The following is a 17999-nucleotide window of genomic DNA, read 5'->3' as shown; positions in this document are numbered from 1 at the left end:
GGTTTTCCTGAGTTAAATCCCACCGCCCAGCGGTTCCAATTCTGCCCTAGGCTAGGGCAGGAGCATTGGGTGTGGGGTTTTGTGTGTGTGTATGGGGGTGGTTTTTGTTGTCTTAATTGTTTTAAGCTTCCCATGGGCCCTAGAGTTTAGCCGGGGTTGGGGACAACTAATCTAGAAGGTTCCATAGGAAACGGGGGATTGTGTTGACTGCTCTGGGGACATGGGCAAGGCAAAAGGTCTCTCTTGGAATGTATCATTTAAATTCGTGTACTGTTTACCATTTTTGCCATTCTTACCAAAAATAGTGATTTATGGGCTTTGTTCACACCACACACCTTGACCGACCATCCTCTGCGCTAAGTCAGCGCTTCCCGCTCCTGTTCTGTTCTACTGCGCACTTACCGTTATTTCTTTCTTTCATTTATTAGTCACTTCTCCACCTCATTTGCTGTCAGTCTCTCCCACTGGACTGCGAAGTTCCCCAGGGCAGGGATTTCTGCCTGGCACGTAGTAGGTGCTCAGTAAATTATAGGTGGAACCATACGCAATGGCCAACCAGGGCTGACCTGCGAAAACGGCCGTTCCACGTGGTTTCCCCGGACGGCTGTCGTCCCGCGAGTGGCGCCCCCATGCGGGCGCCGCTGACCCTGCGTGTCCGTTCCACCGCCCACAGGCCGGGAAGCTGGAGCCGCGGCTGGTGCTGGATCAGCTGCGCTGTAACGGCGTCCTGGAGGGCATCCGCATCTGTCGCCAAGGCTTCCCCAACCGCATCCTCTTCCAGGAGTTCCGGCAGCGGTGAGCGGGGTCAGGGGCGGCGCGGGGCTCGGGTCTGGAAGACACCCTACCTGCATCCAAAGCCTCTCGCTGCTACTTCTGAGCCGGGACAGCGGGCAAGTTCCTGAGGTTTGCTGAGGCTCAGTCTTCCCCTCTGTGATGCGGGCCAGCAGTCACCCGCTCGTGCGCTCCGGAGAGAAAGGGCAGGGAGCATCATATTGCGATCAACGTGTTGCAATTGGCATTTCTTAAAAAAAATAGCAGTGGAATAGGCTAGAATAGAAAATATCAACTTAGAAAAAAAAGAAAGCAAATAATATGGTAAATATTACAATAAAAATTACGCTTCACACAAGCTGTATATATCAATGCTCTCCATTAGAAATAGAACATTAGACCTGTATACAATTAAAATTTTTGTAATAGCCATATTTTTTAAAGTAAAAAGAGGTAGGCAAAATTAATGTCGACAACATATTTTATTTAACTCACTACATCTAAGATATGGGGTAAATTGAACATGTAATCAGTATAAAAATTAGTGGTGAGACATTGTGCATACTTTTTTTCCTACCAAGTCTTAGAAATGTGGCGTGCCTTACACTATATTTCCATTGGTCAAAGTGAATTATAGTCCTATCAAGACAATGAAGTTGTGTTAAAGAAAAACATATTTTACACTGCTTCAGTTTTTACATTTAAAGTTCAGTTAGTGAAAAGTAAATACAGTTACAAATCCAGTTCAGCTCTTGCCGGTGTGGCTCAGTTGGTTGGAGTATCGTCTGGTGTGGCTCAGTTGGTTGGAGTGTTGTCCCGTACACCAAAAGGTTGTGGGTTTCATCCCCAATCAGGGCGCTATAGGAGGCAACCAATCAATATTTCTCTCTCTCCCTCTCCCTGTCCCCCTTCCTCTTCCTCTAAAATCAATAAACAGCCCTAGCTCATGTGACTCAGTGAATTGAGCGCTGGCCTGTGAACCAAAGGCTGCCGGCTCGATTCCCAGTCAGGGCACATGCCTGGGTTGTGGGCCAGGTACTCAGTTGGGGGTGCATGAGAGGCAACCACATATTGATGTTTCTCTCCAAAAAAAAAAAAAAAAAGGAAAATCAATAAACATGTTTTTAAAAATTCAGTTCCGTTGCCCAGATGACATTACAAGGGCTTGGCAATCACACGTGGCCGGGAGCTGCTGTACTGGACAGTACAGGTCTGTAGTTTGCTACTCAAAGTGTGGTCCCCGGAGCAGCAACACCAGCAGCCAGCAGCTGGTCAATATGCAAATTTCAGACCCCGCCCAGGCTTACTGAACTAGGATCTGTATTTTAACAAGACCCCTGGTGATTGAGAAACCCTGATACACACACACACACACACACATACACACACATTCTCAAACACCAGTCTTAAAAATGTATATTATATATGACATATAAATGTGCATATATGTGTTTATAAATGGTATAGATAATATACATTATTTTATAGGAAATATTGAAATCTGGGGAGAGGGCACAGCAGGAGCAAGGCTCTGAGGACAGACCATGTATATGTTTATAAAATGTATTTTTTAAAGATTTTTTTATTTATTCATTTATTTTAGATGGGGGGGCGGGGAGAAAGAGGGAGAGAAACATCTAAATGTGTGAGAGACATCCATCAGTTGCATGCCCCCTACTGGGACCTGCAACCCAGGCAGGTGCCCCAACAGAGAATCAGACTGGCGACCTTTTGGCGCGCAGGCCAGCAATCAATCCAGTGAGCCACACTAGCTAGGGCTATAAAATGTTGTTGTTGTTGTTTTGACATTCTGAGTTCCACTCAGAAATTGGAAAGAAATTGATGTAGAGCAGCCCAGGGCCTGACCCATAAGAGATTCAAAACATCAACTGCTGTTTAAAAACATTTTTTAAATTGATTTTTAAAGAGAGAGAGGAAGGGAGAAAGAGAAAGAGAGGAACATTGAGTTGTTCTTCCACTTATTGATGCTTCTTGCATGTGCCCTGACCGGGGATTGAACCTGCAACCTTGATGTATCACGATGCTACTCTAACCAACTGAGCTGCCTGGTCAGAGCTCAGCTGCTGTTTTTGTTATTCTTACATGCCCATTCTGAGACCCTCCGTTATTTTCTGTCTCAGTGAAAAGTGGTGGCGAGGTAATAAACGCTCATAGTCAGCACGAGGTAGGTATCCATGGAGCCGGGTCTGCTATTATCGAAGTTGGCGGCGGTGGTGCTAGTGCTCTTAGCTCAGGGTGTGGCTGAGGTCGAACGTCCACTTTTCTTACTGTTCTCGTTATTGTCATTGGTTATTGCTAGCTGTCACTCTGATCCCAGTGTCCGGCCATGGTGACAGTTTGCTGTAACTCTCGACTCCCCACCCCTGCCCGTCCCCTGCAGGTATGAGATCCTGACACCCAATGCCATCCCCAAGGGCTTTATGGACGGGAAGCAGGCCTGTGAAAAGATGGTAAGTGTGTGTGTATGTGCACGTGTGTGTGTGCGCGTGTGTGTGTGCGCACGCGCACAACCCCAGGAGGGAGGAGAGAGGCTGGGACCTCCCCTCTCACAGTCCCTTCTTCTTATCATCCCCGATCCCTCACAGATCCAGGCCCTAGAACTGGATCCCAACCTCTACCGCGTGGGACAGAGTAAGATTTTCTTCCGGGCGGGGGTCCTGGCCCAGCTGGAAGAGGAGCGGGACCTGAAGGTCACAGACATCATCGTGTCTTTCCAAGCAGCTGCCCGGGGATTCCTGGCTCGCAAGTGAGGCACCACACTGTCTTCTGGGGTCCCACTGACTAAGGAGGGGCACGCACATGCAGGGAGGGGTTGACCAGATGGCCCCAGATGGCCCCAGATGTCAAGACCTCCAAAATGGTAGAAAGGCTGAGAGGCAAAGGGAGGGAGCCACCAGGTGCCCACACCTCTTGGCTCTAAGGCCCCTGGGGCCCCTGTGAGCTAGGCCCAGTGCAAGGCGACACTAGAGACTCGCAGAGCTAGACTCTGTCACAGGGGGACCAACCCTCCCTGTTTGCCTGGGACTGCAGGTTTCCCAGGATGCATGATTTTCAGTGCTAACAGAGAAAGCCCCAAGTCCACTAGGTCGGGGTGGTCACCCTACTGGCCAGTCCCTCGAGGGACTTCAGTCTGGAGGGGGAGACAACAGAGGCACAAAGCAACATAGTCTGGGGCAAGATGTGCTTTGATGGGGGCCGTACAAGTGCATCAGGAGGCCCCGCAGAACAGGGCGCCCCCCCCAGGTCACACTTGATGCCCAGGGGGACCAAGCAGGGTGGGAAAGACGCTCTGGGCTGCAGGAATGCAGGAAGTTTGCAGGAGCATCTCCTTCTTGGAACTGGCCCGGAGGAAGGATCAGCAGATAAAAGACCCCCAAATACAAGGCTGAGGGGCGGGGGCCTTGCTTGGGGTGCTAGGGAGCCTCAGGAGTGGGTGGAGAAAGACCGCTCTGGAGGCTGGGGGCCTGGGGAAGGGGCTAGGTGAGGGTGCAGGTGGTGAAGGTGAGGCTGCGGGGCTGAGGAGGGTCAAGGCCGAGAGGGTCGAGGGCGCAGAACTGATGAACTGTCCACAAGATTTACCAGGAGTAGAACGGTGCTTGAGCACAGTAGGCACTTAATAACAGTTGACGCAGTGAAGGGAGCTCTCTGTTGCTAAGGGGGCAGGGCCTGGGGGGCTGAGCGCCCACTCTCCCACGTGCCCGTCTCCCCGCCCAGGGCCTTCCAGAAGCGGCAGCAGCAGCAGAGCGCGCTCAGGGTGATGCAGCGGAACTGCGCGGCTTACCTCAAGCTGCGACACTGGCAGTGGTGGCGGCTGTTCATCAAGGTGAGGCCGCCTGAGCAGCAAGGAGGTGGGGGCCTTGTGGGCAGGTCTGCTGGGGCAAGTGACCTCCTCTGTTTGGGCCTCAGTTTGCTGCATCTGTAAAATGGGACCAATCAGCCAGACCTTTGTTCATCGGGATTCTTTAGGTAGCAAGTGACCCAAATATCCCATTTCAACCAACATGGAAAAAAGAAGTAGGACAGCTTCAGGTGCAGCTGGATCCAGAAGACCCCTTCAGAGTCAACGATCCACAGGAAGGCCTCACAGAAATCAGAAACACTGTTATACTCATGGTTGCAATTTATTACGGTGAAAGGACACAGATTAAAATCAGTAAAGAGAAAAGGCACACAGGCCAGAGTTCAGGGGCCCACGCAAGCTTCCGTGTGTCTCTTCCAGTGGCGTCATGTAGACAGCTCCTAACCTTCCAGGCATGACGTGTGACCACACATATGGGATGCTGCCTGCTGGGGAGCCTCACCCAAGCCTCAGTGTCCAGGGTTGTCATTGGACCCGTCACATAGGGGTGGCTGAGCCCCGTGTGGATGACCTCTGTTACTCGGTCTCCAGCCCCTCCAGAGGTCAGCTGATACCATCCCTCAGATAAACCAAGTCATCCATCAGGCAGATATTCAAAGGGCTTAGCGGCTGCCTCTAGGACCCAGGCAAGGGCCCGTCCTTTCTTTGGAATGAGCAGGGTTTGGGCAGCCCAGGCCAGCTGAGCTAACCCTTTTCTGCACCGAAAGGGCCCGAAGAGTGAGGTCGGTTATCCCGCATTCTTTGGGACCCAGGAAACCGGCCGTATGCTCAGTGTGAACGCTTAGCTCCTGGGCCCAGCCGCCTCCCAGCCATTTCACCACCTTGACCTGCCCCTAGGTGAAGCCACTGCTGCAGGTGACACGGCAGGATGAGGTGCTGCAGGCGCGGGCTCAGGAGCTGCAGAAAGTGCAGGAGCTCCAGCAACAGAGCGCCCGCGAGGTGGGCGAGCTCAAGAGCCGCTTGACACAGGTAAGGGGGCGGGGCTGAGGGTGGGGCGGGGCTGGGGTGGAGCCAAATTATAAGGGGCGGGGCTTCCGGCCGAGTCCCAGGTTCCCCGGGCAGGGCTATGGCGAGAAGGGGTAGGATAGGTCAGACCCAAGGTGCACTGGGGCTGAATAGGAGTTGAAACTCTGGTGTGACTGAGCCGTGGTGCGCAGGAGGCAGGACCCTGGGGTGTAGCCAGGGTCTTGGGTAGGGGGCTGGTTCCTGCCAAGCCAAGATGCTCCAGGCGTAGGGCTCCAGGATGGGGCAGAGCACGGGAACAGCTCTGTAGCAGGGTTAGGGTATACAGGTGGTCGGCTTCTCACTGAGAATTTTTCCGTTTGCTTTTCCTAAATCATGTCCTTTGGTTAAATTGCTGGGCGGGCGTAGGAGTGTTAAATGAAATGTAAGATGGTGGAAAGGCCTCTCTGGGAATGTCTGTAGGGTGGACTGGAGAGGGGGAGACTGGAGGCCCTGAGGCTGCGGAGAGTGTCCATTGGGGGAGAACAGGCCTGAGCATGTTGGGGCTATGAGGACAGAGAGGAGGGGACAAGGCAGAGGGAGTCGGGGAAAGAAGGACAGGGCCGGGGACTGATGGAGTAGTGAGGGACAGGGCGGCACCCAGGGCTCTGACTCGGTGACCAGCGGAATGTGGGGTCATCCTGAGATGGGGACCTGGCGGAGGAATGGGTTCCAGGGCTATACCTCAAAGAGCCAAGCAAGTCAGGGGACAGGAGGGACCTGGTGTCCACTGACTGGGAGCACCGCCTGCTAACCGCTGCCCTCCCACCCCACCCCCAGCTGGAAGAGGAGCGTGCTCGCCTGGCAGAGCAACTTCGAGCAGAGACAGAGCTGTGCGCTGAGGCCGAGGAGACCAGGGGGCGGCTGGCAGCCCGCAAGCAGGAGCTGGAGCTGGTGGTGTCGGAGCTGGAGGCCCGCGTGGGTGAGGAGGAGGAGTGCAGCCGCCAGCTGCAGAACGAGAAGAAGAGGCTGCAGCAACATATACAGGTCTGGTCCCCCTGAACCCATGGGCCACCGCCCCCTCCCTTCTGTGTACCCTGCCTACCTTTGCTTTTCTCCAAACAATGTTGCTTTTGGCCATGAATTTGCAGAGAACAGCTCAAAGTGGGTTAAGCAGAAAGAACACTTTTTTGGTTCAAAGAATGGGAGACTCCAGAATGTGTAAGCTTCAGGCATGGCTGGATCCAGGTGCTGAAGTGACTTCCTCAGTACTCTGCCTCTCCCCATCTCCTGGCTCCATTTGCCTCTGTGCTGCTGCATTCACAGGCAGGCTGCTCTAGCGGGGTTGCCCTTCAAAATCTGGTGTATATTTTACATTTAAGACTCATCTCAATTTAGAGGCTGAGTTTCCATTTGGCAATTCTTATATTTCATAACTTCTGTTGAAAAAGTCGATTTACATACCCAAGTTGTTCCAAACATACTTAAAAGTATCCCACAGATTAACTGGATGTCTTATTTGAAATTTAAAGTCGTCGGCAGCCATCCATCTCGAGAGACGATGGTGTAGCTTCTTAAGAGTCTATCTGCACCGCTGAGAATGGCTGTGCAGTCCGACTCGGGAGTGACACGGTATCTGTCTCCTCCCGTGTTGAATCAAGTGCGATGACGCTGAAGCTACAGAGCCTGGGCAGGGTGATATGGAGGGTCTGCTGTTGCCCATGCAGCAGACCCCCCCTCTCTTCGCAGCTGAAGGGTCCAAGGGAAAGACGGAGTCAATACAGCTTGGCTTCAGGTGTGCTGCAGGAGTTGCCGGTGTTGACTACAACGTCAAACCGCCTTAGGGACTCCGGCTCCGGATTTTCTGTCGGGGTTTACTCCCTTAGCCTTTCCCCTGAAGAGGTATGCCGCAAGGCAGCGGAGGTTTTTTGGAGTCAGAGTTTTCCTTCTCTGATGTGCCCTGACTGGAAGATCGAACCAGCGACACTTAGCTCGCAGGCCGACGCTCAATCCACTGAGCTAAACCAGCCAGGGCCCTGAAATTTAAAATAAATAAAATAAAATAAAGCAGGACACGTAATTGCTCATTCACACTGCCCACATTTCAGGAGCTCTGGAATGTTTTCATTGCCTCCTCTTTAGCTGGTGGGGGAGGATGGGATCCTCCCCTTCAGTTACGGAGACAGCCTGACACACCGCACCCGACCCTGGGCAGATGAGATAGACAGCAGTTTACGGGTCACGAATACTCACAAGCAGAATGAAGCAGATACCCTGCCCCAGGGAGCCGCCGGGGGGCGCACTCAGGAATAGTGTGAACAACTGTGGCTGTGGGAGGCAGGCTTCGTAGTGACAAGAAGGGGAGGTGACCCTGGTTCCTGCAGGAAGATGCGATGGTTGGTTTGACTCATTCCCAATGGCAAGCCACTGACTTCCCCTCTGCAGGGACAGGCAGGCACGGTGCCTGGTCCCTGCGGTACAGAGGGCTCCTTGGCTCGGGGACCTTGTCCATGGAGCAGAGCGGGTAGGAGGGCTTATGGCCAGGATGCTATAGTTCCCCCCAATTTTACCAGATGTCAAGGCAGCTCATAATGTTGAATCGTAATTTCTGGGTTCACACCTAAGTCTCCACATGCCATAGGGGACAGTGCCCACCTACATGACATGTTTATTTATCATGTTTATGTTGATCTAAATCTTCATGCACGCACGAGAATGTAGTTTCCACAAGGACAACAGTGTTTGTCCTCGGTGCCTAGAACAGTGCCTGGCACACACTAGGCACTCAGTCAATGCCTGTTGAGCTGGTGAGTGGAACAGAAAGACCAGAAAGGGTTTTATCCTCCCCAGCCTTGCCCAGAGTGTGGACCCATCTGAGTCCCGAGCCCCAGGGGTCCGTGGACCGTCACCTCCACCCCATCCTCCCCATCACACCCCGGCCCCAGCCCTGGGGCCTCACTCGCCCTCCTCCCCATGGCAGGAGCTGGAGTCTCACCTCGAGGCAGAGGAGGCTGCCCGGCAGAAGCTTCAGCTGGAGAAGGTGACGACGGAGGCAAAGCTGAAGAAATTTGAGGAAGATCTGCTGCTCCTGGAAGACCAGAACGCCAAGCTGGGCAAGGTCAGTGGCCGTGACCCCGCGGGCAGGGGGCGTGGGCATGTTGGTGGGTGTGTGGGTCCCTCTGCCTGTCTGCCCCCAGTTCACCCTGCCACAGGGTCTGTGTCCCTCGCAGTCTGGGCTGTGTTTCCCTTGATCCCTGTCTCTCTCCTTGTCTCCCTCTGTCACATGGTCACTCAAGCAGGTGCTGACTGAGCAATGACTGTGTGACTGTGTGTCGTTACCTGTCACTCTATCACAAGACACCCCAGAGCCGCACAGCTGCAAACAGCCACCGTTTCATTCTGTCCCATCGTTCTGCAGCTCGGCCTGTGGCCCTCTCAGGCGGTCACCTCTCAGGTGGCCGGGGCTGGGTGTCTGGTGTCTCCGTGCCCCTCTGTGTGGCCTGTCTCCCCACGAGAGAGCCTGGCTGCCTGGCACAGCTGCTCAGGGCCCCAGGGCAGGGAAGCAGAAGCAGTCAGCATCACCTCCATTGAATTCTGTCCATCAGGTGTTGGCGAACATTTGCTCTGAAAGGCCAGACAGTGAACATCTGTAGGCCACTTCGTGTCTGTCACGGCTGCTCAATTCTGCCATCATGGCTGAGAGCAGCTCCAGACAGTTCACAATCAGACAGGCATGGCTGTGTCCCCATAAAACTTTACCTGTAGAAACAGGCGGCGGCCTGGGTTTGCCCTGCAGACCGTGCTGTGCAGACCACCAAGCTTAAAGCAGTCACGGATTCGGAGGCAGGGAATTAGACTCCACCCCAGGATGAGGGCATGGTGAAGGGCCTGCCGCCGTCTCGAACCAACCACGGCCAGGGCTGCGTTCGGCACAGGGGACGAAAGCCACCCATGCCCTCCCAGGGGAAAGGGATGCTACATGAGTCACCACAGGAAATAAGCATAATCACACTGTGTGACTTAGTTATAATTACTGTGGCAGGAAAGAACAGAAAACTGTGGAGAGGGGTGGCCTGATCTCTTCTGGGGGTGGTCAGGGTGGCCTCAGGCTTTCTGGAGGACCCATGCCTGAGCAGAGCTCAAGGATGCACAGGAGTTTTCTGGAACCTTCCTGTGGTGCTGTGGCTATTCTATCGTACTCTGTTCCATTTCCTTCTTTAAAAAGAAAAGATTTTATTTATTTATTTATTTATTTATTTATTTATAGAAAGAGGGGACAGGAGGGGGGAAAGAGAGGGAGAGAAACATCAATGTGTGGTTGCCCCTCGCACACCCCCAACCGGGGACCTGGCCCACAACCCAGGCATGTGCCCTGACTGGGAATCGAACCGGTGATCCTTTGGTTTGCAGACCAGAGCTCAGTCCACTGAGCCGCACCAGCCAGGGCCCATTTCCTTCTTTTTAAGGGTCGTGCTGACCCACTGCATGGATTTCTAAAACTGCTCTCAGTTTGGAAAGCTCTGCTCTGGGCTGGTGCCTCGCAAACGCTCACGAGCACAGACCCGTGCACCTGGGGAGCCTGTGCAGCAGGCCCGGTGTGCGACCGAGACCCGGCTTCTCCAACAAGCTCCCGTTTGAGGCTGACGCTGCTGGTCCAAGAGCCACACTTGGGGCAGCAGCGAGGGTCCAGCACTCACACACAATGCCGCAGGCGTGGGTTGCAGTGTCATTTACAAGAGCAAATGATTAGAATCACCCTCTGGGCTCATCCGGGGTTGGTGGTCAGTGAGTGGTGCTGTATTTCCAATAACGCGAGTCTGCACCGCAGTTAACAGGCATGACCGGGCGGGCTGGGATGGGTGTACAGACCCTAGACTAGAACGGAAGGGAGGAAGGGATTGGGGGCAGGAGGGTCGGAGGGAATGGAGACAAGCAGACACCCCAAAGAGAACGATGCCTGAGATGGGGGTCAGACAAGGGCTGCCCCTGACGGCCCCACCTCCCACGGCCCTCAGGAGCGGAAGTTGCTGGAGGAGCGTCTGGCCGAGTTCTCGTCCCAGGCCGCCGAGGAGGAGGAGAAGATCAAGAGCCTCAATAAGCTCCGACTGAAATATGAGGCCACGATGGCAGACATGGAGGGTGAGTGCCCTCCCGCAGTGGGCAGCCGTGGGGGGGCTGTGCATGCTCCCTGGGGACCCCTGGGGCCAGCCTCCGGTGCCACACGGAGCCTCAGTGGTCGTATCTGCTAAATGGGGGTAAGAAGGCTTGAGACAGTGGGTGTCCTCTTAGCTCTTACGTTGTTTCTGTCTCTCGGTGCCATTTTCTTGTCTTGGGTCTCTCCCTCTCTCTGACTGTCCCACTCACTGCTTCAGATGCTTTTTTGGTCCCTCTGCCTCTCTGTCTTTTGCTATGGACTCAGAAGCAGAAGCAGAAGGGATCAAGCGCCGGAGGCCGGTGGCCGGGAAGACAGGGAGGAGAGGGCAGGGCAGAGAGGCAGTAAGCAGGAGCAGAGGCCATCCTTGGGGGCGAGGAGAAGGGGGCAATGTCTGAGGGTCTGGCCGGGAAGCTGGAAAGAGGAGGAAGATGCTGAGCTGAGTCTGACACCTGGCAAGTGCCGGGCCGTGGGTCTCCGCGGGAGCTGCCAGGCGTGGGGCATGTGGGTGTGGCGCCCGTGTGCATGGCCCCCACTCCCGTTTCCAGACCGCCTACGGAAGGAGGAGAAGGGCCGCCAGGAGCTGGAGAAGCTGAAGCGGCGGCTGGACGGGGAGAGCTCCGAGCTGCAGGAGCAGATGGTGGAACAGCAGCAGCGCGTGGAGGAGCTGCGGGCCCAGCTGGGCCGCAAGGAGGAGGAGCTGCAGGCCGCCCTGGCCAGGTGCGTGGTCGGGGTGGGAGGTCGGCGGGGTACGGAGCACTGCACCTGGCCTGCCAGCACGGGGGCTCACCCCAGCGACGCCCTCCCGGGGCAGGGCTGCTCACTGGCTGTGCACCCGCCACCCCCTCTCTGAGCCTCAGTGTCCCCTGTGTGAACTGGCCTTGACGAGAGCTCCAAGCCCACCTGCTTAAGGGAACGATGAAACTAGGCCCTGGTGTCTAGTAACTTGCATGGTTCTGGGTTCAGAACTGGGGCAAGAAAATGGGATTTCTCCCTCCCCTGCTCAGCCTCCCCTCACCGAGCAGCCCAGGTTCAGCGTGACTTGAGAAGCAGTCAGACCATCTTAGGCACCAGAATCATTATAATGACACATTCATGATTATTGAACACCTCCCATGTCCTAGATGTGGTGCTGGGCTTTTCAAATGCTTTTGATCCACGGCACTTTATGCAAACCGAGACACCCTTGACTGTAGGAAAAATGTGCTTCTTAGAACTGCTGGTCCAGGGAGAGTGTGTGTGTGTGTGTAAGGACACGCACCCTGAGTCTGACTTCTGGGTTCAAATCCTGGCTCCTCCCCTTTCTGGTCATGTGACCTCACCCAAATGACATCACCACTGTAGCTTCAGTTTCTTCCTCTATAAAGTGGGGGTTAATGTAGGAATTAAATAAGAAGGTGCTCATAAAATGCTTGGCACACCCTGAGCCCTCAGTAACTGCTGGGTGTGTCTGTTACCACTTTTCATTACTTTATTGCTTTGTTCTTGTTATATTTTTAATAGACTTTATTTTTAGAGAGAGGAGAAGGGAGGGAGGCAGAGTGGGAGAGAAACATTGATGTGAGAGAGAAACATTGATCGGTTGCCTCTCCCACGATCGGGGAAGGAACCTGCAACCCAGGCATGTGCCCTGACTGGGAATTGAACCAGCAACCTTTGCAGGATGATGCCCAACTAAGCCACACCAGTCAGGGCAGACTTTCCTATTCTCGATAAGGGGGATCATACAGCATTCTTATTAATTTTATTGCCATTCTCACGGCAGCCCGTGAAGTAGGGTGTTCATGCCTCTCACAGACCAGGAGCCTGCTGTTTAGAGAGGTTGTCACTTGCCAGGCAGGTTACCCAGCAGCGGATACAAACCCCTGTCAGCGCAACCCCCCGTCAGAGCTGCCCCTCCATTCCACTTCTCTTTGCAAGAGGCTGTGTTCTATAGAGGTTATGGGGCGGGTCTCCGGGATCAGCTCTGCCACTTGCTGACCGTGTGCCGTGGGCACATGCTTTCCCTGCTCTGCGCCTCGGTTTCCTCGTCTGGCATAAGCGTTACCATAGAGCAAAGGGCTTGCACATGGCAGGGTCTTACTTAGCAAGTGTCCCTGGGATTAGTTAGTGTTGCTCCACTTTTACAGCTCAGAAATTGAGGCTCTGAATCCTGGAGGCACATGCCCAGGGGCAGAGCTGTGTGTGAACCCAGCACAGGTCCCCCCAAAGAGGCCACATCTGGCCTCTTCGCCCCCAGAAGAGGAGGCCTTCCCTGCCCCTTGCCTGCCTCTGTAACTAACTCCAAGGTCCTGTCTGCCCCCAGGGTAGAGGAGGAGGGCGGGTCACGGGCCCAGCTGCTCAAATCCCTTCGGGAGGCGCAGGCAGGACTGGCCGAGGCCCAGGAAGACCTGGAGGCCGAGCGTGCGGCCAGGGCCAAGGCAGAGAAGCAGCGGCGGGACCTAGGCGAGGAGCTGGAGGCCCTGCGGGGTGAGCTGGAAGATACGCTGGACTCGACCAACGCTCAGCAGGAGCTCCGGTGAGGCCCGGCTGCCCGGCGCCGGCACAGCCTGGGCACGTGCAGGGGCGGGGGAGGGAAGAAGGCCTTGGGTGCGAATTCTCCATCTCTACAGAGGGTTCGTCATTCAACAGTTGTTTACTGAGTACTAGCTCTGGACCAGCTGGGGACAGAGATGAGTCAGACCCAGGCATGGCCCCCAGGAACTCCCAGTCTTGGGGGAGGCAGATTTGGGCAAAGAGCAGACCCGGTCCAGAAGAAAGTGGGCTTTGATGGAGTCATGTAGCATGGTAAGAGAAGGCCCCTAAGCCGCCTCCACGGGAGGAAGTTCAGGAAGTCATCCCTGGGAAGGGGCCTTTTGAACAGGGTTTTGAAAGATGAGTAGGAGTTCACCCCTAAAGCCACATTCCCCCCTCGGCGTACACTGAGGTCCCATTCTTGGACAGATACAATAAACGGAAGCCCAACCAGTTGTTGGGGGGCTCCCCCATAGTCCCTGCCTTCCCCTGTTCTGAAATTCTGTTCCCTGCCCCTGTCCCCCAATCAAAGGTCCAAGAGGGAACAGGAGGTGACGGAGTTGAAGAAGACTCTGGAGGAGGAGACACGCATTCACGAGGTGGCGGTGCAGGAGCTGAGGCAGCGCCACACTCAGGCGCTGGGAGAGCTGGCGGAACAGCTGGAACAGGCCCGGAGGGTGGGTTACGGCAGGAGTGGGGGTGGGGCCCAGGGAGGGAGGGCAGGATGCTGGGTTGGAGGAGGTGTCCTTGGCAGGTTCCAGGCCAGCCCATCTGCCTGGGGTTCCTTCCTCACACATCCACGTCCTCGTTCCATCTTCATTCAGCATTCGCTGGGTGCGCACCAGCCGTGAACAAAACCACCAACGAACCTTTCCCTGCGGAGCTCCTGTTTTAGCAGGAAAGGCAGAGTGTAGACAATGTAAACATATTCATAATTGATACTGGGGTAATGAGTGCTACAGGGAAATGATGAACAGGAAAGGGGGATCAGGTGCTAAGTCAGGGGCTTGTGACTTTAAATAGAGGCCATGGAGGGGCTCTGTGAGAAGTGACATCTGAGTTAAAAAACTGAGGGAGCTGAGGGTTGAGCCATCCCAGCATCAGTGGGGAGGTGAGTTCCAGGCAGGGGGCATAACCAGTGCACAGGCCTTGAGGCAGGAATGTGCCTTGTTGTTTAAGGAACAGTGAGGACTTCCAGCGGGAATAGCCAGTGCAAAGGCCCTGAGGCAAGAACGTGCCTGACCTGGTTGGTGGGGGGAATCATAAATCTTTGCTTGTTTCTCTTCCCTGCCAGGGCAAAGGTGCATGGGAGAAGACCCGGTTGGCTCTGGAGACCGAGGTGGCTGAGCTCCGGGCAGAGCTGAGTACCTTGCAGACCATGCGTCAAGAGGGCGAGCAGCGGAGGCGCCGCCTGGAGTCACAGCTGCAGGAGGTGCAGGGCCGGGCTAGTGACGGGGAGCGGGCACGAGTGGAGGCTGCCGAGAAGCTGCAGCGAGCCCAGGTGAGTGGGGCAGGCGTGGTCTCTGCTGTGTGGCCTTGAGGGAGACGCCTGCTCTCTCTGGGCTTCTGTTTGGTCCCTTCCAACCTTTCTAACATAATCACACATGGCTAGCTAGTACTTGGTGAGTGGTTATTGTATACCAAGCATCCTGTGCATTTCACTGGGTCCCCCTGACTCTCCTTTGATGGCAGTGCTAATATTGTTCCCACTTTACACACGAGGAAGCTGAGGCCCAGGGAGGTGAAGCTGATTGTCTAACGTCACTCAGAGCCAAAACTCGGACCCTGGCCTGCCTGGCCCTGTAGCTCCTCACCCTGCCAGGCTTCTCGTCTGGCTTTCGGTAATCTGTGGTCTGATCGTCGTCGTCGTCGGCAGCCGTCCGTCTCGAGAGACGATGGTGTAGCTTCTTAATAGTCTATCTGCACCGCCGAGAATGGCTGTGCAGTCCAACTCGGGAATGACACGCTATCTGTCTCCTCCCGTGTTGAATCGACATCTTGTGATGACGCTGGAGTGTCCTCTCCAGTGAAGCTGAAGCTACAGAGCCTGGGCAGGGTGATATGGAGGGTCTGATCAGAAAAACACAGAGTGAATGCCTGGAACCGGGTGAGAACAACGTCATTCTGTGACTCTGCGAACAGTGGGTTCGATGTTGTTGTTTTTGACTAAATGACCCAATACATGTTCATTATTGAGAATACAAACAGCAAAAAGAACAGAGGGAAGAATGCCTTCAATTCCCCAGCCCCAACAGGGGAAAAGAGATGAAGAGCGTGTATGTACTCATTAAAGGTTAGGCTGCTGCAACAGAGAGACCCCAGCATTCATCATTTTAAATAAAATGCATGTGTCTTTCCCTCCCAATGAACATGCTCAAGGTAAGCATTTCAGGCTAGCAGGACACTATACTTGCTCCATGAGGTGGCCCAAGAGCCAGGGTCCTCGGCCTTATTGTTCCACAGTCCCAGTGGGCATCGACCTCATCTTCAGAGTGGAATCTGGGGTTGTGGGCACAACTGTGCTCCAGTTTAGGAAGAAATGTAATTTGCATATATCACTTTGCTTGCATTCCATTGGCCATACTATAATCACATGACCATAGTTCCCTGCAAGGGAGGCTGGGAAATGTAGTTTCTAGTGGGTGGCCAGGGGCCCAGTTAATAACCTGTCACAGCGGGACCAAGGGAGAATGGATTTGGAGGGACGCTAGGGTCTGCCCTAAATGGAACCATGCTGTGCAGTCGTCACGGTGCTAATAAGCACTTTACACGTTACAAAAGTAAAAGTGTCACCGAAAGGAGAGCTTGATGGCTGATAGCGGAAGTTCTAGGCCACACCTCCCAGCAGAAGTTTCCCCAGCATTGGAAATGTTCTGTATTTGTGCTATCCACTCGGCTAGCGAGCACTTGAACTGCGGCAAGTACAACCAGGGAACTGGGTTTTTACTTCTATTTAATTTTACTTTACGCGACCCCATACGGCTAGGGGCCGCCATTTTGGACAGTACAGCTCCGGAGCCATTCTGCCTGCGCTCAAATCTCAGTTCCACCACTTGCGGCTGTGTGCTCCTAAGCACATTTCCTAGCTTCTCTGTGCCTCCGTTTTCCTTCATGTCAACTGGGAATGATAGTGGTGTCTCCCTCAGAGGGTTGGTGTGCGGACCCAGGGAACCAAAAGTTGCCAAGTGCCTGGAATAGTTCCTGGGCACTTTCTGTTTATCCACTCATCAGCCGATGGGGATTTGAGTTGTTTCTGCCTGTGAGTAATGCTGCTGTGAAGGTCCCGGTACGTGTTGTGTATGGACATGTTTTCATTTCTCTTGGGTACACACCTAGGAGCGGAATTGCTAGGCAGTATGGAAACTTGTGTTTCACCCTTTAAGGAACTGCCAGACTGTTTTCCACAGAGGCTGTACCATTCGCAGCCCCACTGGCTGTGTGGTAGAGGCTGCAGGTGGAGGTGGAGGAGCAGATGGGCTGGGCTGGGTGGAAGCCGCTGCTGGAAGGTGCCCCTTTCCCACAGGCCGAACTGGAGAATGTGTCTGGGGCTCTGAGTGAGGCCGAGTCCCGAGCCATCCGGCTGAGCAAGGAGCTGAGCAGCACAGAGGCCCAGCTGCACGACACCCAGGTGACCGCAGCCCCCAACCCCACCCAGCCCCTCCCACCCTTGTGCGCACACCTGACATTCATTCTTTCCTCCCTCTACAGGAGCTACTGCAGGAGGAGACCAGGGCGAAGCTGGCCTTGGGGTCCCGGGTACGCGCCTTGGAGGCTGAGATGGCGGGGCTGCGGGAGCAGCTGGAAGAGGAGGCAGCCGCCAGGGAGCGGGCGGGCCGTGAGCTGCAGACCTCCCAGGTCCAGGTGAGTGGCGCTGGAGGGAGACCTCAAGGGAACACTTAGTGCCCCGACCTGTTCCTCCTGGCTCCCTGGCTCAGAGATGGCCCCACTGCCCAACCAGCCACAGCCCAACCTTCTGGGTGCCAGTCCCACCTCCGACTGTCCCTCGGCCCCCACGGCCTGTCAGTGCAGAGTCCTGACTTTCTGACTTAGCCCCTACTTTCCGTCCGCACAGCCCCAGCCCTGCTCAGGCCTCCTCCTCTGCCACCTGGATCCTCATCTCCACCTCCCTTCAAGCCTCCCAGCCTCCTGTCTCTCCTCTTCTGGCTCATCCTCCACGCGGTCTCTCTACCCGCAGAGCTGACCCTGCCCTTCCCTGGCTCACAGCCCTCCCATGGCTTCCCGGCTCCTCCCTGAACAAAGCTATGGCTCTCGCCTGGGAGGCCCTACATTCTCTGGTCCTTCCTCTCTCTCTAGCTGTGTTCACCTCTCCCGTTGCCTTCCCCATTTCACTTGGGAAGCGCTTTTCATGCTTCAGGACTCGCTATTGTGGAAAGTCTCTGGCCACCTCCTTGTCCATCCCCCCCCCCCCCCCCCCCCGCTGAGCTCCCACGACCCTTCTTTCTCCCCTGTCCCCACTCCAGTCGTCCTGGGCTGGAATAGTCTCTGCCCATGAGTCCCCCCCACCAAATGGAGAGCTCCTTTAAAGCAGGACTTTGAGGTAGATCTGGTCCCAACATAGGCCAACCTAGAGCCTGACTTATGGGGGGCCTTGAGAAATGCCTGTTGAGTGAATGAATAATGAATGCATGCCTGCAAATACCCTTCTTCAACTGGCAAACTCCTATGCATACCTTAAGTTCCATCTCCAATGCTGCCTCCTCCAGGAAGTCTCCCTTAAAT

General features: G+C 54.9%; 1 protein-coding gene across 1 annotated transcript in view; it reads left to right on the top strand.

Moving 5' to 3' along the window:
* LOC149995122 (myosin-14-like) overlaps positions 1-17999 on the top strand; it is a 70416-nt gene that overhangs the window by 39369 nt on the left and 13048 nt on the right. The window contains exons 18-31 of the mRNA XM_090260554.1: positions 674-795; positions 3173-3242; positions 3378-3538; positions 4507-4615; positions 5489-5620; positions 6434-6640; positions 8574-8711; positions 10609-10732; positions 11294-11465; positions 13051-13263; positions 13792-13936; positions 14554-14760; positions 16783-16887; positions 16968-17120. Coding sequence (XP_090116680.1) covers positions 674-795; positions 3173-3242; positions 3378-3538; positions 4507-4615; positions 5489-5620; positions 6434-6640; positions 8574-8711; positions 10609-10732; positions 11294-11465; positions 13051-13263; positions 13792-13936; positions 14554-14760; positions 16783-16887; positions 16968-17120 — 2058 coding nt within the window. The remainder of the gene's footprint in view (positions 1-673; positions 796-3172; positions 3243-3377; positions 3539-4506; positions 4616-5488; positions 5621-6433; positions 6641-8573; positions 8712-10608; positions 10733-11293; positions 11466-13050; positions 13264-13791; positions 13937-14553; positions 14761-16782; positions 16888-16967; positions 17121-17999) is intronic.

This window comes from Furipterus horrens, unplaced genomic scaffold (genome assembly GCF_987537825.1).
Source record: "Furipterus horrens unplaced genomic scaffold, mFurHor1.1.pri manual_scaffold_13, whole genome shotgun sequence".
NCBI classification, from domain to species: Eukaryota; Metazoa; Chordata; class Mammalia; order Chiroptera; family Furipteridae; genus Furipterus; species Furipterus horrens.
Note: the sequence above shows the minus strand (reverse complement) of the source record. Positions and strands in the feature narration are given on the sequence as shown.